Source organism: Ambystoma mexicanum, chromosome 2p (genome assembly GCF_040938575.1).
Source record: "Ambystoma mexicanum isolate Mex_15411 chromosome 2p, UKY_AmexF1_1, whole genome shotgun sequence".
Classification (NCBI taxonomy): domain Eukaryota; kingdom Metazoa; phylum Chordata; class Amphibia; order Caudata; family Ambystomatidae; genus Ambystoma; species Ambystoma mexicanum.
In genome coordinates this window covers 275,971,230-275,994,155 of record NC_090923.1, presented here as the reverse complement: position 1 = coordinate 275,994,155, position 22,926 = coordinate 275,971,230, and the positions used below count along the sequence as shown (strand labels likewise).

The 22,926-nt window shown below is 48.3% G+C and overlaps 1 protein-coding gene across 2 annotated transcripts in view; it reads left to right on the top strand.

Annotated features, from left to right (window-relative positions):
- The window catches only part of STIMATE (STIM activating enhancer), a 620,507-nt gene that overhangs the window by 481,977 nt on the left and 115,604 nt on the right, over nucleotides 1–22,926 (top strand). The window contains exon 9 of one of the 2 annotated variants that reach the window (XM_069643543.1): nucleotides 12,995–13,010. The exons of the other annotated variant lie outside the window; for it this stretch is intronic. Within the exon in view, the coding sequence (XP_069499644.1) occupies nucleotides 12,995–13,010 (16 nt within the window). The remainder of the gene's footprint in view (nucleotides 1–12,994; nucleotides 13,011–22,926) is intronic. 2 annotated transcript variants of the gene reach the window in all.

Sequence of the window (22,926 nt, the reverse complement as noted above, 5' to 3'; positions counted from 1 at the left end):
AATGAAATTCGGTTGAGCAGGCAATGTAAAGAACATGCTATGTTTATTCTTATGTAATAATGCTACATTCACAGGGTACGGGCTATCAACAGCCATCTATGTGCTATAAATGTATTCCCTTAGGGCCAAATTTGCTTTTTATAAAGGAGCTTACATGAACAACTGCTATATATTTACAGTATACATGCCTTTCATCTCTGTGAATGATTCCATGTTAGATAGCTATGTGGCCTAACTGGTGGTAGCATGCCAATGAACTGATGCACAGCAGAAAGTGCAAATATGGCATCTTATATATTGATGCTTGTGATTCAGTCACACACCTTATTGGCTGGCAGGCTCCTCTGGATAGGGGCTACTAACACCACTTTTAAAGGTCCAGAGAGCTTTATGAAAGTATGGCTAAATAGCAGATGTGACTTTCATGCAGCAATCATTACTTGAGCTCCTAACATTTCGAAAACCTCAGTAGGCTTCTGTAGTTCCTGTTTCCCGGCACTGGTCCGTGCAAGGGTGTAGACTTCCCTTCCCTGGAGCAGGGTCATTTTCCATGGATACCACCCCCCCACACCACACAGGCTGCTGGGTCGGGAGGGGCATTGCATCTGCTAAAATCAGATTTCCGTTAACAGGAGATGTGCCACACCCTGATGTCTTACATCACTAATGGCCGCAGACACTGCAGTGAATTTTACAGGGATCCTAATGGTGACCCTTCTTTATTTAATAAGCACTTATACATTTTATACTGATTGCCTTTTTCCCTAGGATTCCCCTGGTGTGATTTCCAAACTGACTGTGGACCTGCTATGTCAGCCCACCCTTTCTTGGAGGGGTTCCGGGTACCCTTAGGCTGAGTCTGGTGCAACAGACACCCTACCTAAACTCAGGTACCACCCACATGGAGTCTGAGGCCCGAAGATGGCCTCTCTGGGTGGTCCTATGTTGCTAGGTGGCCACAGGCAGGCCACCACCCTATCCCAGTACCTCAAGTCAGAGTACCTCCCTGCTACCCGCTATTTAAAATAATGGGCATCTTGATATACTGTCCTACCTCTACTTAATACTTACCATACTTAGCACTCCCCTTAACACTTATCCCAGACTCTATGCTTCTCCTACATATCTTTTAATGATAATTAACATTACTTAAATAAATATATACATATAACTACACTATGTCACACTGGGGTGACTGCTGCAGACCATGAGGCGCTGGTTCTGGGTCAGCTGGTGCAGGGCAGCTCATGGCTGGTGACTGGCTGCAGAGAGGGCTGAAGCTAACCCTGCTGGTCCTGACAGCAAGGCTGGATGTTGGTTGGCAGGGTGGCTCTTCTTCTTTCTTCAGATGGCCCTGTCTACTACGTTGGCCCATCAGTACGAACTACACAGCCCACACTCTTGTCCACCCGTGTGCGCTACGCACCCCATGGCCCTTTGTTAACTTCAGGGTGGGCCCCATGACAACTGGGACGCCGCCGAGCTCAATGCTGTGCTCCACAGCCTCTATGGAGCTTTGGGGCATGGCTGGGAAGCCTGGTCTGGGCTACCCCCCACACGCAGCCAGGGCTGTTCTTATTTGGCCCAGGCAGCACCTGGCATGCTACATGGGTCATGGATTTCACTGGGTTTGTGCGGGGTGACCAAGCTGCCCTTGACTCGGCCCCCTTGGATTAGTCCCTGGGGTGCTCCACACATGCCACTGGACGCCATTAATAGTAGTTAGGCCTTGGGGGGGGGGGCGCTCGAGGCAGCAACACCCTAGGTAAGTCTCTCTCCTTCTCTGCTTTCTCTTTCCTTCTTAACTCCTTATTTTTAAATCTTCTTTCTCTTTTCTCTCCCATGCCTGCCCCATTTTCGGGCAGGGGAGTTCTATTCCTTTCATTTTTTTTCTTTTTCTCCTGTGATGGGCTGGATGGCTCTGTCCTAAACGCACACAAACTGAACACATACATACATAAAACTACACACTACACTTTTAAATAAAGCTTGTATTACCCTAGCGTCTGTGTTTTTATTTCTTGCTATTCACTCAGAGGACAAGCATGTAGCCACACTAGTCGTGAACTATTTGAAATAGTGAAGTTGAGAGTAGCATGCTTTTGATATTCAAGGAACATGGAAACTTGCCCAAGGTCACCAAGAAGTACGTGGCTTACACTATAAGTAGATCAAGAAGCATGTAACCTAATGCCAGAGAGGAGATAACTCCATCCGCGGAAGGCACCAAGCAGGGAGACAGGATCTAAGGCAGTGTCCTGGTGCAATGTCCCAACACCTGCACACAGTGGGCTGGCTACCTGATCAGCCTGGAAAGGGCCTAGCACCGTGGAATGATTAACAGAGCACTGAGCAACACCTGTCTCATTGCAACCTATGCATATTGCTTTACTCCTGCTAGTCTTTTATGAACGGCAACCACATAAGCACACTGTATCCAAGAAATCTGACTGCATTCTGATTAGTACAAAAATCCGAATTTAAGTGATTTGCATTTCAATCTGTGTTAATCGTCAAAAGCATAGTTATTATTACGTCGAACCTCTGTAAAATAGGCTTCTGTTATAGGAACATCAGAAGGTTAGCTGCTTTCCCATCAGCAAATGTATCTTTAATCCTAGGCAAATATACAAAGGGCATTCAAATATATACTGGATATTATCTTTCAAGGCATTGCTCTTTCCATGTAAACTATGTTATAGATACCGTCTAGTACGTTTATTTTTGGAGATATGTTATATTGGTCGCATGCAAGAAATTAATGTGGTTAATCTTTTCGCACAGTAACCAACACCTGATCTGCGTGCCTCCTCTCTAAAACATGTTTCTGCAACTCTGCAACTCACTACAGTTGCCATTAGAGTTGAGTTTTTCTTGCTAATGACAGAATGTTTTCCCACCACTCCATATCATTGCTGCAGGACTGTTATTCCTGGGACTGTGCCAGCCACAGATGGCTGTTCCACAGCAAGCTTTATAGCATGTCCCGCTGGACTGATGTCTGACTCTGGACTTTCCCATGACCACGTTTAGCTGAATCTTATGAAATGCTTGGCATTCCTGCTGGTGCCAATGGCTACCAATCCTGAGATTCAACTCTTACTATCAATATAGAAATTAAGAAAGGGGATAGATGTTGCGCTTCGAGATAGAAATTAATAATTGTTCACTCTTATTTTTATGTGACGATGGCCCTCATTAGGACCCTGGCGGTAAGGGGTTTACGCCAGCGTTAGCTGCGCCGACCCCTTACCGCCAACTACGAGTTCCCAAAGCGCCATGGTCACTTTTACGCCCGCTTTTTGCGGGCGTAAAAATCCATGGCGCTATGGGACCTTGGTGTTAATTACGCCACCGTAATGTACGGTGGTGTAATTAACGCCTTCCCCACTCCCATTGAGCCCTATGGGGCCGAAATGGGAATGGGGAAGGGTAAATGGGTCAATGGGGATTTACCGCCCCGCCAACCTCGGAATGGGGCGGTAAGTCCGCCATCCGCCATGGCGTAAACGGACCTTACGCCATGGCGGAAAAGTCCGTCGATGGCGGAAAAAATCCGCCAGGGTCGTAATGAGGGCCGATATGTTTATTTACACATCTTGTATTAATCTTAGCAAATGACGGTTGCTCCCACTTCTTATGTCAATTTATTTCAATCTTGGCAAAATTTGAGTTGCTCTTGAAACTACAATAAAACGTATTCTAGTTGCTCGCACATCTCATCACTTTTTGCACATCTTACTTATATCAGTCGTGTGTAATTGTAAGTTGTATTGGGTTATTCATAACGCGCTTTACCCAGAGGTTTCTAAGTGCGGACCGGGAATTGAACATGTGTTGCTCCGCACCGTCTTGTTTCCAAGGCGAACACGTTGCCCCTGGGATATGAAACATTGAGAAACAATACGTTTTTTGCCTATCATCCGTACTATTACTAATGAATGGTTGCTTTTTTTGGGTGCCTTTTGGCGTGCAATTGTCCACGTGACACAGGACAGACACTCTTTTCCCCAAATTGTGGAGGTATATTGCACTATACCGGGATTTCATTTGGAAGGGGAAATCCTCCTAATGAGCCTACTGATGAAACCTGTAGACAGGATGAGGATACACAATAGAGGACCAGAAAAAGCAACTCATCATTATTAGTAATAGAACGGATGATATGCGAAAAAAGTATTGCTTGCCAAGACTGATATACGATGTGCAAAGACTGATAAGATGTGGGAGCAACTGGAATACGTTTTATTGCACTGTCAAAACCAACTCAAATGTTGTCAGGATTGAAGTTAACTTGAGAAGTGTGAGCAACCGATATTTGCTAAGATTAACACAAGATGTCTGACTATCTTTACATAGAAATAAGAGTGAACGATTATTCATTGTTATCTTGAAGTGCAACGTCTCTTCCATTTCTTAATTTCTTTTTGTGATATGAGAACGGACAGTTGGAGTTCGAGAAATGAGAGTGCAGCCCAAGGTTTAACGTAACAGACTATTTCGCCTTGCTGTCCTTTCCATCTGATTATCATATTGTTTATTAGTTACTATCAATATATTTTGCTTCCATATTTTGGTTCAAGGTATTAATAAAACAGCACATAGAGCAAAACAGTTAAACGAAAATTCAATACCCTAAAATAAATGATTTATGGATTTTTGATTCTAAAATAAGAAGGTCGTGTGGATAATTCTTTTTGTCTTTGGAGTCATTTATTTTTGGAGAAGGACAAAGACTGTCAATTGAAAAATAAATTCTCTAAAACGGCATTTTTATAAGATATTACAACCTGCAACTACAGGCTGTTATGAGTGATAATGGCTTGCATATATGTTATGGGTTTGAGACGAAGGTTAAGGCCGATACATCGATAACACCATCCTATCACAGGGTGCCAATCCACGTTTCAGATCTCTGACGTCACTGATGATCACCTACAATGGGGAGATGATACCGGGGACAAGGGTGGGAAAAGGACACATGGAAGAGTGTGCAAAGCAGATGCAGTTGCTTTCATATGAAGATGCATATTTGGAACTAAAGGGCCTCATTTCGAGTTTGGCTGTATTCCTGTGGTTTTTCTGAGGAAATGTAGCCAGACATGCCATTTTTGTAATCCATTGGTTATTTGGCAGATTTATCATGGGTGGCAATTCCATCCACGGTAGCTCTGCCACTTTTTGTTGTTGAAGAAGAGGAGATACCTTGAGCTACGTGCTGGAGGTATCTACTCCAGTTTGCCTCAAAACTAGTGATCTGTCAGAGCGGGAAACTTGAGATTACTTCAAATTTGTTTGAATTTTTTCCTGCACCGTCAAACTCGCAATGAAGTTCAAAGTAACGTGCACACCACACAAGGCTCAGTGTTCATTGGGTGAGCAGCCCACATAGTATCCATCCCCACAACCGCAACAAGGATGGGATGTCATCAGGGGAAGAGGCAAAAACCCAACCTAAACAACTGGACCACGAGGTACCCACACAAGGCGAAGGCATAACCAAGCATATTATGGCAATGCCTCTGTTCATCCCACTCCAGACATGCCAGAGATCCTGTGTAGACAATGGAGCCCCCAGGCTCCAGATATTCCCAGAAGAACTATGGGTAGGCAGTGTAAAAGCAGCACTGATAATAAACACTCTGATAACTGTGGATACAGGATCTTCAACACTCTCCCAATAGAATAGACACTGATGTGGCAGACATTAAAAACAGGTTTGACGAAGCATTCTAAACGTGAACAATTCACTCAGTGGCATCCCGCTAGTAGGTTGCAGCGAGAATCACATATAAGAAAAGTTGGTACGGAGCACGAATCAGACCTTGGAAGAAGCCATGACACTGGTCGACTGCATTGATGAGACAGGGAGACAACCCTTTGAGTTGAGATGTACGGGAAGTGCAAAGAACACAAAGAGAGGCACCCAAAGTATGCAATAGGAGGCCAAGAATGAGGTTAGAATGAGCCGGGCATGCTACAGGTGCAAAATAAAATACACAAACACATGCCAAGCAAAACAGGTTTCCCAGCAATGGAGAAAAGGTGCTAAAAGTGTAACAAGGTAGGGCTCTCTGCAGTAGTATACAGGACCAGCAAGTGATACACTGAAAAGAGAGCAAAAACAGTTCTGAGTCCCAAGGCGCTTCATACAGAGAAATTATGCTAAATATTGAATGTGAAGCTCATGCCCAGGAAGCAACCAGGCCCCATTGTCACGTGATTGTGGGCAGACGGAGCACAACATTTTAGCAGACTCAGGAGTTGACCTGATGATCATCTCTCAGGAAATGTGTGAGGAGATGGGTCAAACAACCAGCATATACCACCCAAAAGAGAGTCGAACACAGGAGACTATGGGCCTCATTACACGGACGGCGGTGGACCAAGGTGCTATTAGCACCTTGGTCTATGCCGGTAAAATACTGGCACTGCCTTGGTGGAAAGGGGAATTACTGCCCTATTCCAAGGTTGGTGGGGCGGTAATTCCCCCTTCCCCCATTGCCCTTCCCCATTCCCATTTTTGCCCCATAGGGCATAATGGGAATGGGGAAAGGTGCTAATTACGGCACTGCAAATTGCGGTGCCGTAATTAGCTCCCTGGTCCCTTTTCGGGTTGGTTTTTAACACCTGCAAAAAGGAGGCGTTAAATTCTCCAACCCGCAAAGGGACCTCGTAGTAAGGCGGTAAGGGTTTACCGGTACCGGTAAACCCTTACCGCCGTCCGTGTAATGAGGCCCTATGAGTGTTATGCAATTGAACCAAAGGAATGCAAAAGGTAAAATGTAAAGACAGGACGATAAGGGGAAATGTCTACATCACAACTAAGTGGGTGGCTAGAATGGACAAACTAAGGTAGACTGAAGCTATAGTTCTACTCCAATGCAAGAGAACCGGTGAAGGCAGTCAGAGCATTGAGAGCCACACAGAAGTGTTTCAGAAGGCAGTCAGGACCTTGAAAGGCTATGTCAGCATAAAGTCAATACCGCGTCTGCAAGAGGAGCCTTACAAGTAGTGCTGGATGAGCGGATCAGAAATAAAGTGATGGAGCCAGGAGCGGAGAGATATTGCCCGTGCCCCCTAGCAATAAATCAAAGACAGAAATAAACAGGCTGACGTTATGTGTAGGCCTAGGGGCCATGAGCTCTGAAGTACTCTGTGACAAACTAACACTCCAGAACACAGGAACATTAGTACTGTCCCTGAAAGGAGCTAAAGTGTTTATGAACTGTACATGAGAAGTGCATACTACCAGATAAAACTACACCCAGTTTCTGAGCACTTGACTACTATGACCACATTCATAAAGCTGTTTGGAATGTTCCTGTACTCAAGGTTGCCCTTTGGAATCTATTCCAGATGCTAATCTCACAAAACCTGAGGGAGTAATTGGTGTAGGATATTTTCAGTATATGTTGGTATCTAGGCGATTACAATAATGCAATAGAAAGAGTGCTCTCTCGATTGTAAGAAATCAGCCTATATGTGAGAAAGGAGAAGAGTTGCTTCTTACAGGCACCGTTGTTCTACTTGGGGAAGTAGATTCCTGAAGCAGGCAGGGTAGCTCCATCGGAGAATCTAGCCACAGGCACAACCAAAGCACCTTCCCCATAGGACCATGAACAGTTGAGGTTCTTCATGCCAATACCAGAATAATATGGCAAGTGTGCCAGATATTTCCTGACTTTGACAGAATTTCCCTGAGCTCTGCTGTGAAAAAGGATGTCATACAAAGGGTCCGAGATGTGCCAAGGGTCATTTGATAAGATAAAGTGTGGCTCCACCAACATACCATGTCTAAGGTCATTCGGCATAGGTCTAGGGACCATAGTGACATTGTATTCTAGTGCATATGGACTGGAGATATGCAGATGCAGAGGGATCCCTAGAGTCCCAACACCATAGTCTTCCCATCCAAATCCCAAATCGGAATGAAAAGGTATTAATTGCATCATTTCGGCCTGTATGTGTTCCATGCTGCCCTTCAGGACTTAACCACTAGCAAAGACACGCTCACCTTCAGACATATCACAAGCCTTTGGAGAACATATTGGGGTACACATCTCGGAAAACCAGACACTCTGGGCCTCATTACAAATTTGACAGTATCTCAGCAGTAAATCTGCCAGAATACCGCCAAACAGAATTATCATTACCACCGCGGGGTCTGGTGGAATTATGCCTCTTAATGAGCAGCCAAGAGCAAGCATACTTCAACATACCTGAGGTGAGAATGTGGAGTCCAGCATACCTGTAAGGTAATACCACACCAATGGAACCATCAAAATAAATGCATACAGGAAGATACCACCCTGAGCAAGCTAATAGAGATTAGGAAAGCTGGACAGAAGAGCGGAACTTCATACTGAACCTACAGCCTTATTGTAAAATTTCAGAACAGTTCCACACGACAAGAGACATCTTCCTTTGAGCCAGCAAGACAGTGCCACCCTTAGGGTTCCACATGAGGCCACCTGGCACATGATGGGCACATGGGGACAGGTCTGGCAATAAAAAGCTGAAAGGGTACTACTGATGGATGGGTGTGGACTCTGGTGTGGCGAGAGTGGTAGAGAGAAAGTGAAAAGAGACTCAGCACTGGTAAAATAGAAAGGAACGTGATGTCTGGAAAAAATAATGGGTCGATTTTCTAGGGCCTCATGGGATGTAATTTTTCCATGCGACTGTAGCAATAGTATGCAATAGTAATTACCAACTTTAACTCAAAGTGGGCTAAAATACAGTTCTAGCAATGTATAACCACAATGGCAGCCATATCGGTCTTCTGAGAGATGTTTGACAGGCAGGGCGTCCTAGCACACTTAGTGATTGGCTGTGGGACCGAGCTTCTGTCAGCAGGATTGCAGCGTTATCCACAGGAGAAAGGCATCCAGCACACCAGAGCCCTCCTTTACCACCCCCAGGGAAATGGGCAGATGTAAAGGATGAATAGGTTCTTCAAAGGAACCCACCAACCTGTGGTGGCAGAACTGTTAGATTTTAATGCAGCTGTATGCAGACATCTAGAGCCCACACAGTCGGACCAGAACTCAGTGTCCATGTTCTTTCTTAGTAAGGGAAGACATGCATGAATACCACTGGCACCTACATGGCTCATTCGAAGTACACCGTTTAGGTCAATGGAAACGCTAAGCTATCATCGACTGTGAGCCTGTAGCAAAGGAAAAGCAAGGAAATCCATGGCAAAATGAATGATGCATGACCTCACTTGTTCAACAAAAAATGATTTGGTCAGACTTGCATGGAAAGATGATCCAGGCAAAGTAGCGTGCATCCATTCATATAATAAAGGTGTACCAGAGAACAGTGACAACCATCGATGGAAGAGCTTACAGTGTAGTGAGAATTGCATTGTACCAGCCCAAGAAGAATACGAAATAACCGACCAATGTGCCACCTACCAAAATGAGCAGGCTTCTTACGAAACACCGCCAGAATGGGAAATTCATGTAATGGAAGGACACGAAATTGAAAGAGAGGAACTTTCAACTGATGGAACTCATGAAGAAGGGCTAACCACTTCACACCGTTCAAGGGTTCCATGTCATAAAATCGCAGCAAAAATGGCAGTGAATACAAAATATTGCAGCAAAAATGCTGCAGTTTTGCCGCCACGATCATGTAAAGGATGCAGGGGACACCCCCACAACCTCCTGACACAGTATACCATTTAAGGGGAGCGGGAGACACCCCTGTAACCCCTGCTCCCCTTAAATGGTATAATGGGGTACACGTTTACTGGGTCAAACTACAGCATTTTTGCCACAATTTATTTTGCCAGCGACATTTTTGCCACGATTTTATTACCCGATACCCGTTCAAGAAGTCTACCAAGAACATTTCAAGAGTTCACCATGAACAAGGCTTGACTTTCACACTCTACTTCTCTTTGTAAGTATGGGGGAAGGGTAGGGTAATGCTGTATCCATTTCTGATTTCTTCAGTGCACTGACATAATGCAGTTGATGCTGGGGAAGAAGATAAGAAGAGGTGGTGGCGAGTGGATACAGAAAAGAGCACCCAAAGCAAGAGCAGCTGCTCTCATTTAATGATGGTGCATATTAATACAAGAGGTAAGGTGAACATCAAGGGAGGCCCCGTTTTCATTCCGTGTGTATTCTTTATACTGCATAGAGTCAATTCAACAGAAGTCTAACTGGAATCAGGCCCAGGGAGGATGTCTGCATGGCCCTAGAAGTCTCTTTAAGAACATTCCAAACTGTTCCCAAAACATTGTCTACAGATATCTTGAATAAAACCGTTTGGCAATCTGGCTGCATTTCCTAGACCAGAAAGAACCAGAACTGTACGAAAGTGTCCTCAATAACCAGGATATGTTGTGCGCAGTGATAAAGGACAATATCACAATAGGATGATACAATTGAGAAAGCCTAAACAGGTAATTCAAAAGGAGATCTATGAAGTATAGAGAAACATAGGCACACTAATTATAGTTTTGCCCCATTAAAGGTGCTTAAAGAATATAAGTTATGGGCAAAAACGTCCATTTTGGTTTTTGGCTAAGAGCATTTCCATCAAAGGTTTCATGTTGGGGATAGGGAAACAACTGTGAGCACAGGACAAACATAGGGGAGAAGTGCTTTAATACCTTATACAAAACTGCAAAAGGAATGGACTCATAAGTGTAGACTTAGGCCCTGATTCATGAAATAATGTGTGCTGAAAATCGGGGACTTGCGCGCGAAATTGCCCGCATGTTCCTGTCCATCAATTCATGGAACACAATGTGCATGGCTTACCTAGGACTTGCAAGGAATCTGCACCGGTCCAACACGTCACCGCGACACAATGGACACCCTGCGCGAGACTCCAAGAGAAAGGCTGGCCGGGCCTGCACAAACGCATAAAAAGAGAGCAGAACCCGTGGAATGAGGAAGAACAAGTGAAAATGTGGATGTTACGAGGGACGTACCACAGTCAAACAATCGCACCGCCCATACACACACAAAACGACTGTATTCATGTAATTCAACAGGGATCGCCGGTGCATGATAAAGCATGCATAATTCCTGAAACAGCTACGCCACGCGATAGCAGACGTAAACGTCAACACCTACACAAAGAAATTGCATGTAGCTTTTATTTTACTCTCCTTGTAACACACGCTATTGTGCTGGGTGAGTGACGGGGCACCCTTTTGAAAACTCTTGTTTTCCTTGTAATTACCGCGTTCCACAGTCTGGCAGGTATGATATGATATGATATGGCATTTGTAACGCGCCTATACACAAGTGTTTCAAGGCGCGACGAGGCAGGGAGGAGGGAACAGGGGGAAGACAGACAACGATCCTACTAGGCCAGGTGTCATTCAGATCGCGCAAGTGCAGGGGTAGGTGGAAGGGAAAAAGTGCAAGGGGAAAGGGGAGAGGGGGAAGTGCTGAACAGGGTAAGTAGAATAAGAAATAAATAATAAATAGAGCCAGCTGGTGGCAAGTGCAAGGTAAGTGCAGACAAGTGCTGTGAGGGGGGGCTGTAAGGGATGCAGAGACAGTCCCGCAGTGCTGGGGTTGCCAGGGAGGCAGTGCAAGTGGAGAGTGGCTGGGCCAAGGACCGAGGTCAGTGAGAGTGGCCCAGGTGCAGGTTCAGTGCAGTTTCAGAGAAGAATTAGCAGGGGAGAGGGAGAGAGAAAGCAGAAGCATAGAGGAAGGTTTTGAGGTGCTTCCGGAACCGAAGATGGTTCTCCTCAAGTTTCAGGGAGGCAGGAAGGCTGTTCCAGAGGGAGGCCCCTGCCGCAGAGAGAGATCTACCCCCAGCTCGTTGCTTCGAGAAGCGGCTGACCCTGAGGGAGTTGGAGACAGATGAGCGAAGGGCTCGGGAAGGAAGATATTTAGGAAGAGAGAGTTGAAGGTATATAGGCCCCAGGCCCCAGAAGGCCTTGTGGACAATGCAGAGGGTTTTGAACTTAATCCTCGCAGCCACAGGGAGCCAGTGTAGAGATTTCAGTCCTGGAGAGATACGGTCCCTGGGCTTGAGGCCAAGGACAAGTCTCGCAGTCCTGTTCTGGATGAGTTGCAGAGGGCGGAGAGTAGAGGCAGGCAGATTAAGATAGAGGCTGTTACAGTAGTCCAGCTTCGAGAGAACCAGGGCTCTGGAGACCGCGAGCTTCTGGGGGAAGGAGAGGAAGGGAAGAATACCTCTGAGGAGGTGCAGCTGGTAGTGAGACTTCTTAGAGACGTCAGTAATATGAGGAGAGAAGGAGAGTGTGGAGTCGAAGATGACCCCGAGGTTTTTTGCCTTGCAAGTAGGAGCAGGAAGCGGGCCAAGCGAGGCTGGCCAGAGCGCTGCAGGGAAGGAGGGAGTGGGTGTGCCGATGAGTAGAATCTCAGTCTTACTGGCATTAAGGCAGAGGTCATTGGCGGCACACCATTCCTGGATGGCAGACAGACAGTCGGAGATGAGGGAAGGAGAGGAGGAGGCCGGGGGTAGCCTGAAAATGAGCTGGGTATCATCCGCATAGCACTGAAAGTTGGGGCAGAGAGTGGCGATGCGGTGGGCAAGGAGTGCCAGATACTGGTTGAACAGCCAGGGAGAGAGATTAGATCCCTGGGGGACACCACAGGTAGAGAAGAAGATGTCAGAGAGGAAGGACCGCAGTTGGACCTGGGAGGGTCGGTTGGAAAGGAAAGAGGTCAGCCACGCCAGAGCCTGACCAGTGATACCCAGGTTATCACGGAGACGGTTGAGCAGGATGGCATGGTTGACAGTGTCAAAGGCAGAAGAGAGATCGAGCAGAATGAGAACACACAGAGTGTTGGAGTCGAGGTTTGAGAGCAGGTCCTCACGGATGTTCAGGAGAGCAGTTTCCGTGCTTCTGGCAGCTCTGAAGCCAGATTGATGGTCATGAAGACTACCAACAGATTCAGCATGGAGGTTGAGCTGGGAGATGGCCAGTTTCTCCAGGAGCTTGCCCAGGAAGGGAGTGATGGAGATTGGGCGATAGTTAGCTGGGCAGGCGGGGTCGGAAGAGGGTTTCTTAAGAAGAGGATGCACAAGGGAGTGCTTAAGGGGGGATGGGAAGACTCCAGAGGCGAAGGAGTGGTTGCAAAAATCAGCCAGGGCAGGAGCCAGGGAGTCGATGTGGTCCTTGATAGTTTTGGAGGAGCAGGGGTAAACCTGTTTAGACGAGACTTTCATAGATCGGACTTGTCTGGAAACCTCGTCAGCAGAAAAAAGGGGAAAGGCAGAGAAGGAGGGAGGAGGGGTGGCTGCAGAAGGGCCAGAGGGAGAGCCAGGAAGAGATGGAGGGAGGTGATAGGAGGAGAGTGTGGACAGGATGTCCTGAGTTTTAGAGACGAAGTGAGAGGCCAGTGCAGTGCAGAGGGCCTGGGAGGGGACAGGAGAGGTAGAGACTGCAGCAGGGTTGGCAAGCTCCTTGCAGATTTTGAAGAGTTTGGCCGAGTTGTTAGATGCAGCAGAGATGCGGGCTTGGATAAGGGCTCTCTTCTTGGTGAGAACGGAGAGACGGTATTGCCTTTCGAGCAGGCGGCAGGCCAGTTTGTCAGAGGATGTACATGAAGCACGCCATTTCCTCTCTGCAACCCTGCACTTGCGTTTTAGGGTGACGAGATCCGAGTCATACCAGGAGTTGCATTTGGCTTTAGGCTTCAGGCGGATTCTCATGACAGGGGCAAGGATATCAAGACTATCAGATATAGCAGAGTGGAGTGTGGAGAGGGCTGTGTCAGGGTGGGAGTCAGCCGAAGGGGGAGGGGGGGCAAGAAGGTGGCAGCGAAAGCCTCAATTGACACGCGCTTCATGGGTCGGATGACCGAGAAGGCGGTTGGCAGAGATGAGGGTGGCTTTGCCTGTGGGGTAGGGAGGGTGAGGTGGGAGGATAGGAGAAAGTGATCACTCCAGGAGAGAGGAGTGGAGAGAGGGACGGAGAGGGGAAGGTCAGAAGAGATCAGAGCATCAAGAGTGTGCCCTGCAGAATGGGTAGGCCCAGACGGGAGAATAGAGAGTGGGAGAGAGTCGCAGAGGTCACGAAAGAGTCCAGAGGGGGGACAGGAGGCATCCAGGTGGATGCTGAAGTCACCAAGGAAGAGGAGTTGAGTGGTTGAGGCCAGGAGTGAGGAGGAGAGGTCAGCCCACTCAGAGAGGAAGGAGGAAATTTGACCAGGTGGCCGATAGATAGTAGCCACTGTAAGGGAATGGCTAGGAGAGAGAGAGAGTCGGCAGACAAGACACTCAAAAGAGACGTAGGTCTGCGTAGGAGTGACAGTGGCAGGAATCCACTCAGGGAAGATAAGGGCCACACCCCCCCCTGCACGGTTGGGCCTAGGCACGGAGAGGATCTTGTAACCGTCAGGTAGGAGTGTGTCAAAGCTGGTGACAGAGCTGGCCGTGAACCATGTCTCAGTGAGGCCGAGGACATCCAGGTCCAGTTCCTCAAGAAGGTGACAGATATCAGAGGAATGTTTGATTGCAGAGCGAGAGTTAAGAGTGGCAATGTGGAGAAGGTTGCCATCATTGAAGGACTTCCGGGGAGGGGTACAGATCAGAGGTACGCCCTGCGGAGGTGTAGAAGAAGGAGGTGAGGAAGGAGCAAGAGAGGGGGCAGGGAGCGGGGGTAGAGGCAAGGTAGCCGAGGACAGAGGAGGGGGGATAGCAGGAGAGGAGAGGAAGTTGATGAGGCGTGGGAAGCGTCTATCAAAGAGGTGAAGGTTGGCCTGAGGGCCTTGGACCAAGACGGTCCCATTAGCGTAGACATTAAGGATGGCCTTAGAGGAGCGGGAGGGGGCCAAGAGGACATCCCAACGGGTGCCACCATTAATGGGAGAAGAGGAGAAAGGAGAGAGCACGGAGACCATATGAAGGGTCCATAGGTCAGGCGACGGCACAAAAAAGAGGATGTCAGTAAGAGTTTCCTTGGAGCAGGCATTAGTGTAGGTGTCAGCGATAGGGAGGCCTGGGTTGGAGACCAGGATGTCCTTTTTAAACTTTTTCCTACCAGATTTAGTGAGGAGAGCAGGATAGTCAATAGAGAAGCAGTTAGAGAAGATAGGCGAGATAGAGAGCACCATGGAGTAGGAGGCAGTGGGGGGGGGGAGACAGACAATATGAAAGCACGAGGACAGTGAGCGGCAAGGTCAAGTGGACCACGCGTATTAGGTACACCCAGTGGAGAGGCCACCTAAGTTTGAGAACCTGCGAGGGAGGAAAAACCCTAGTTTACCACATTTTAGAGAACAACAGTAAATGCATATTAGGTACACCCAGTGGAGAGGCCACCTAAGTTTGAGAAACCTGCGAGGGGGGAAAAACCCTAGTTTACCACATTTTAGAGAACAACAGTAAATGCATATTAGGTAAACCCAGTGGAGAGGCCACCTAAGTTTGAGAAACCTGCGAGGGGGGAAAACCCTAGTTTACCACATTTTAGAGAACAACAGTAAATGCATATTAGGTACACCCAGTGGAGAGGCCACCTAAGTTTGAGAACCTGCGAGGGGAGAAAAACCCAAATAGCCACAACTGGGGAGGACAGTGAGGTGAAGGCACCATGCGCATGAGGTGAACAGGTGTAGGTGGTGTGGGCCGGCAGAAGCTGGAGATAGAAGGCGAAACTGGCGCCTGGCGTCCCCTGCGGACACCGGCAGACACACAGGGAGCCGCAGTCGTAGGAGCCGCCCTTTGCCTAAGGGGCCCTTGGCCTGGGGGGCTGCCGGGCAGGGGGGGCTGCCCAGAGGGGGTGGGATATAAGGGAGGGGGAGAGGAAGGGGAGGGGGGGTGGGCGGGCAGGGGGAGAGGAAGGAGGACCAACAAGTGAGGAGGAGGGAGGGGGCAGGGGGCACCACAGACGCGCACGGAGCGCTAAGGAGAAAAAGAAGGAGGCTTAACTGGAGCCCAACGGGGCTAGGGAGGCAGCCTCAGCAGCAGGCCACACGGGGCTACGGCGACCGCTCGAACCCGCTCTGGCTCAACAAAGAAGCGAGCGTGGTGAGCGGTCGTACCGTAGTCCCAGAGCGGCTGCAAGGACAACCAATCAGAGGGGGGGTGGGCGGGAAGGGAGAGGGGAAGGAGGACCAGGAAGTGAGGAGGAGAGAGGGGGCAGGGGGCACCACAGACGCGCACGGAGCGCTAAGGAGAAAAAGAAGGAGGCTTAACTGGAGCCCAACGGGGCTAGGGAGGCAGCCTCAGCAGCAGGCCACCAGCAGGTACCTGGCTTCCTTGTTTGTGTTATTACAGACACGTTCAACTGTCTGCTTTCTATGCCCTTTCCGAGTGGGCTGGACCGAGATTCTGAACCATGTGTATCAGTATAAAGAACCGTTCACGGAAGCGCAGCGGACGAGAACAGTGTGCGAGGGCTTAGCGTGCAAAAGTCGTGCCAAAGTCCAGCCTGTCTGTGCTCATCTGTTGGTAGACCGTGCATGGCCCGGAAGCTGATGGCGGTGATTCTCTGCCAAATGGTGGCTTGGACCGCAGTACTCTGTTATCCTTGGCCCCATCTGATACTCAATGGCCAGTGGGCTTTCATATTCGCACTGCAGTTGCTAAAGCAATACCAATACCTGATGCTCTACAGTGTTGTCTTTTAAATACCCGCTCACTGGTGGCCCATGATATGGAGTGCCATGACCTGGTTGATAATTCTCATCTTGATTTATTGTTTCTGATGTAGACTCGGCTGTTCCCCCAAACTATGAGCTTGCTATGAGCTTGCTCATGTGGACTGTCTTTCTAGCCACTATTATGTATAAGGCCAATTATAAAGTTTCTTGCATTGTGCCAGATCACTCCCTTAAAATGGAGTGTCTTCTGGCTCGTGTTTCTCTTTCTCCCACTTCGATGCTATCTGTCCTCATGGTCTATCGACCCCCTAGCATTGATAGCTCTTTTTGTGTGGATTTCCTTGCTGTCGTGCTGGAGCTCCAGCTTAAATATTCCAATGATTTGGTTGTTGGAGATTTCAACCTTCCAGCAAATACAACAAATGCACGACAGGTAGCCAATTGTTCAGCTCTTATGTTGGATCTTGGTCTTCCTTAAATATTCTCTGATCCCACTCATAGAATGGGAAATATCTTTGTCTGTGCTCCTAGGGCCTCTACTACTACTTTTCACCCTAGTCCAGTAGTATGGTCGGACCACTTTATGGTGCCTTTCTCTTTCTCCCACTCTGATCCTATTTCTCCTGTGGATAAACTTGCTGTTCCCAAATGCAGTTGGCATAGGGTTCCTAATCACGAGTTTGTGGCCTCTTTACGGTCACATTGTGCTCAGGATGCACCATGTTCTGTTGACATTGGATGCCTCATTTACTGTGGCTGCAAATTTGTTAGCTCCACTTAGGCTCTGTAAACAAAGAGCAGCCCCTCAGAGCCCTGGTTTTCTGAGGAACTCAAGGCCTATAAGCTTCCTTGTAGAAAAGCGGAGAAGACGTGGCGTGCCACATACTCTCCTGATGATAACATCTCCTTCCGTAGTGCTACAACAGCCTATCATAAGGCTATCATTTCTGTGAAAAACCTTTTTTTAGTTGAACGGTGCAGACTGCGGTAAGTCAACCTAAGGCCCTGTTTGACCTGGTTCACTCTCTCTCCTCTTCAGCTAAATCAGACTCTCAGGCGGTGCCTTCCCAAGACTTTTGCGATTCTCTCTCCTGCATTTTGCAAAGCAAGATTGAGACTATTAGTCAAAATATCGGTGATACTGCTGGGAAAACTGTTATTCTGCCCCTTTTCATGTGGCTTCTGAAAACCCCACTTGGTCTGTGTTTCCCACCTTTTCTGACCAAGATGTTCTTATGGCCATTCACCGTCTTAAATCAGACTTGCGTGCTGACTCAATTCCTCTTCTCCTTCTAAAAGACATTTCTGGTGATACTATTTCATTGATCACCACGGCAGTTAATGCCTCTTTTCACGATGGATGTATTCGGACTGCCCTGAAACATGTCCCAGTGATTCCCCTACTTAAGAAGCCTTCCTTAGATCCTACTGTGCTCACTAATTTCTGTCCCATCTAACTTCTTCCCTTTCTTATGAAGTTGTTAGAATCCCTTGTTTCACCTCTGCTTTCTTCTTTTCTGGAGTCTTCTGTTTTTTTTATCCTGTCCAGTCGGGCTTTCGGCCTAGGATGGGTGGTGAGTCAGTCCTTACCTCTGTGCTGGATGATCTCGCCCGCCCGGTCCATCACGGTGGTGTCGGTGCAGTGATATTGTTAAATTTATATGCTGCGTTCGACACAGTTGACCATCCCACCCTGATCTCCCGGCTATTGGCAGCAGGCCTGTCCGGCCAAGTTCTGGCATGTTTCTCTGCCTTCCTAGCTGATCGCTCTCAATCTGTGTCTTTTCCACTGTTCAGTTCTAAATCGGCCCTGCTATCCTGCGCCGTACCTCAGGGCCCTGCACTGTCGCCGATTCAATGATTATTCAACATCTATATGAGGCTACTTCTCCGTCTCATTCAGTCACATGGGTTCAGGTGCTACTCCTTTGACGATAAAACGCAGATCTTGGTCCGCCTTCATCGTTCCTGTCCTGATACTGTGGCATGGCTTAGTTGTTGCCTCGAGGACCTTGTTGACTGGATGGTGGCGAACTGGCTCAAACCTAATGGTGACAAAACGGAGGTGTTGGTTGTTGGCACCTCCAACCCTCTCTCTTTTCGGACGACCAAGCTTTGGCCTAGTTCCTTGGGCCCTTTCTCTAGTTCTGCCTCTTTGGTAAAAAATGTGGGTGTAGAAATTGCCTAATCCATCTGTATGGAGGACCAGGTTGCGTCCGTCTGTAGTGCTGGCCATTTGGCACACATGTCTCCCTTACTTCAACAGCTCCACTGGCTTCCTGTTGAGAAGCGTGTTCATGTTTGTTAATTACTTATGCATTGTTCATCGTGCCTTTTTATAAACGTGGGGGCAAAGTATCTTCAGGCGAAGTTCCCTTTGTATGTTCCATCTCGCCTCCTTCCAATGATCTCTCATAATCTTTCTGTTCTAGATCCCCCATTGGCTGTCTTTCTCTGCCGCTTTAGCACCATTATGCCTTATGGCATACGTGCGCTCTATAAATGTCTGTAACATATCATAACATAACATAACATGAAATGCATAAAAAGCATGCACGATCAACAACAGCACTCTGAAGAAAATTCGACCAGAATAGGACGGTGTCCAGGTGGCTTGCAAGTTGGTTGTTCCCACCAAACTCAAGGGAAGAAGTTAACCTTGAAGGGCTTCTCTGTCGTCGGAGTTTCAGGCAATTCAGACCTGCAGCAGGGCTTCACTGGTGGTCCAGGAGTTGCAGCAGTCCTCTTCCTTCCTCTCCTCTTCGGTTCTTTCCTTCCAGTGGTCGACTCTGCTTTCAAAGTCCCAGAGACCTGCTTTTAAACAGTTTTCTCCCCATTCATTCAGCCTGGTTGTCACTCACCCAGCAGGGTGGCTGTCCTTGCCGGACAGTCAGCCAGCCAATCACATCAGAGTGCATTCAGGTCTCCTAGGAGACTAAGCACAGGGGGTTTCGGACACCTCCCTCACATCATGTCCACCCCAGACACTCTGACAGAGGAGGGCTTCAGCACAGAAGCCCGCCAAAGGGCATGAACAAAGGGTCCAAACCCGGTTTGGTGCGCAGAGTTGCACACAAGAAGGACTTTTCCTAAAAGAAATGGCGAAAAAAGATGACCGGAGTCTGTTTTTACAGATAGGTTTGTGGTGCCATATTGAAAAACATGGCTACCCCTGATTTTGAGCTACTGTAGTTAGCGGGCGCGAAAAATCACGGGATTTGATCTAAACCACTGCCACCAGCCATTTAAAATAGGAAAAGGTAAAATGTTACTGTTACATGAGTGTTTTGACCCAGGGGACGCTAAGCAACCCCTCCAGCACTCTATAGGAAGATAGTGTGTGCTGGGTCAGTAATTTTAAAGAGACTCGAAAAGTCAATTTAACTTTACATGCTCTGGGAGACAGTAGTCCCAGAGAAGGTATTTAAACCTTGGGGAGTCTGAGAGACACCCCTGTGCCACTGCACTGAAGGTGCTGTGTGACACACAGAAATAGATGATGCCAGGGAGTTTGTTTAAAACACCATAACCAAAGAACACAAAAGTAAAACACATTGAAAATGAAAAGCCCCAAAATTTAACAAAAGAGCTGGAGGGCTCTAAGGTAGAGGGAATGTAGTACTTGTGTGAGAAATCTCCCTAACAACACAGTTGATTAGATGATACATGTGGGTGGTCAGGACACCAAGGACACATAAGGGCCAGGGACCTCAGGCATGCTACTGTATCAATAGCACGGAAGAGAGGGGAGAAGGAAGTGGAGAAGAGAAAGGACTTGATGATTATTGGGACTTAAGGAGGTCCTGCTCAAGACACAGAGGGAGAGTGAGGCTATTACACAGAAGGTAACACACAGAGCAAATGGATTCACAAACAGCCCTTTCAATACCAAAGTGCTTCGCACGCAGCAAGTAGTTGCTAGGGGAACGCCGGAGTATAGACGTGGGGTATTTGATTAGTAAGCGTTGAAGAATGGTACCCGGCCCCAGATAGCCCTGTGGATGATACACAGGGATTACAATGTAATCCGTGCTGAGACTGTGAGCCACTGAAGGCTTTGTAGTGCAGGAGAGATGCGGTCCCTGGGCCTGAGGCAAATGAGGAGTCTTGCCAACCTAATCTGGGTAAACGGTAGGGGTCTCAGGATGATATGATATGATAGGTTATTTATAACGCGCTTAATACCCAGAAGTTTCTAAGCGCGGACCTGGGGATCGGACCTGTGTTGCTCCGTGTCATCTTGCTTCCAAGGCGAGCATGTTGCCCCTGAGTTATCCTCCCGAGACAATGTGAACCAATGGACACTAAGGAGGAGGCTGTTGCAGTATTGTTGCCTGGAGAGAACCACAACACGTGTAACATTGAGTCTCTGTGGGAAGGTGTGGAAGGGTACAGTTACTTTGAGAAGCAAGAGCTGAAAGTCGGGCTTCTTGACAATGTCCCGAATATGAGGGATGAAGGAAAGGGGGTAATCGAAGATGAATCCAAGATTCCTGGGTTCGGATGAGGGGGCAGGGGGTGAGGCCATGGAGGAAGGACAGAGTGAATGACAGATGTAGGCTGTAGGGGATCCAATAGAGACACTCTTGGTTCGTTTGGCATACAAGCTGAGGTCATTTGCAGTGCACCAGCCCAGGATGGCTGAGAGGCAGTCAGAAGCAATTAGGGTGCAAGTGTGTCAGTAGGACCTTTGCTGGAGAGTAGTGTGTCATCAGCATAGCAATGGAATTTTTGGAAGAATGAAGTGTTGCAACAGGAAAATGTATATGTGAAAGACGCATGGCAAAAGAATGGATACCTGCAGGATGCCACAGGTGGAGGATGAAGTCGGGGAGGAGAAAGGGCACAGAATGGTTTAGTAAGAATGGTTGGTTAGGAATGAGCTAAGCAAGTCCACTGGCCGCTCACAAGACATTTGAATGAGTATGGAATTGTTCACTGTGTGCAAAGCAGATGAGATATCAAGGAGGATGAGGACAGCAGGGGATTATGAATTGATGGATGCTACCATTTGTTCATGGGTGTTCTGGAGAGCAGTGTCTGTGGCACAGGAAGTTTGGAATCCACACTGGTGTACATGCACGCAGCCAACAAGTGTGTCATGGGCCTCCATTTGTGGGAGGGCAAACTTCTCCAGTAGTTTCCCCAGGTAGGCAGTGATTGAAATGGGGCAGTAGTTTGCTGGCCAGGAAGGCTCTGCAGATTGTATAGTAAGGATGGGGCGCACAAGGGAGTGCTTGATTGAGGATGGGAACTAAACAGCAGGAAAAGAGTGGTTGCAGCGATCAGCAAGAGCAGGTGTCAGAGAGGAAATGTTGCCCTTAATGGTTCTGGATGAACCCCAGCACACCATTTTAGATGGGACCTTCATAGAGTTGACAACTTCAGGGGAGACATGAGTGAAGGAGGAGAGTGAGGAATGAGGAGGGTGAGTGGTAGGGGGGCAGAGGTGTGGAGATGGGAGTGGACTCCTCAGCAGCGGGGGGTACAGGTGATGCCACACAGGGGCCATCCATTGCGGAAGACACCCTAGAGTCATCCAGAATGGTGGGGGAGTGGGGGAGGAGGTGGCCGTTGAATTACAGCACATGGGGTCAGGTTGGGGGTGTTGAGGTGGACGTGCCTACTGTAGTCCTGTCCCTGGGGCATGAGGCTGTGCATGCCACCCTGGAGGCGTCTGTGCAAATTCTTGTCCCTGGGCCAACGGATGAAGCTGTATGCGCCTGCTGGGATGCCTCCACCCAGACCCTGGTGTTGGCTGTGTCCACACAGACCGACACCCCCTTACCATCTGCTGTTGCCATCCAGGACTATGTGCTACCCCTGCAGGCCAGGGTGGTGTGGCATACAGCCACCATCCATGATGATGTGCAGGCTACACGTAGATTGCTTGCACATCATCACAAGGAGATATGCTGCCTCATCAGCTGGCTTGCAACATGTCTGTTCTGGTTTGTGCTGCATGGGCTATTCACTAATGCAACCCCCTCCTCTTCCTCTTCTGTGCACCAGTCGTCCTCCAGGGTGCCTTCCGGCCCAGATACCACCAGCGTCCCCTGTGCACCAGTCCTACCCACATTGCCCCATCTGGTGAAGCCAACATCCCTACAAGGTCAACCGGCTGAGGTGGTCACCGTGCCTACACATGCACCGACAGAGTCACCAGCAATGGAGGGACAGCACCCAGAAACATGGCATGGGCATATGCCCCCGGGTATCATCATCAGCCCGGAGGGCGTACACACAAAGCAGGCACCAGGCACTGTGGCAGCAGCAGGCATTAAGGATAAGGCTTCCTTTCTCAGGGCCCAACATCGAAAGGGGGTAGGTGCATGATGTGAGGTTGGGAAGAACACGAGGACCTCAGACA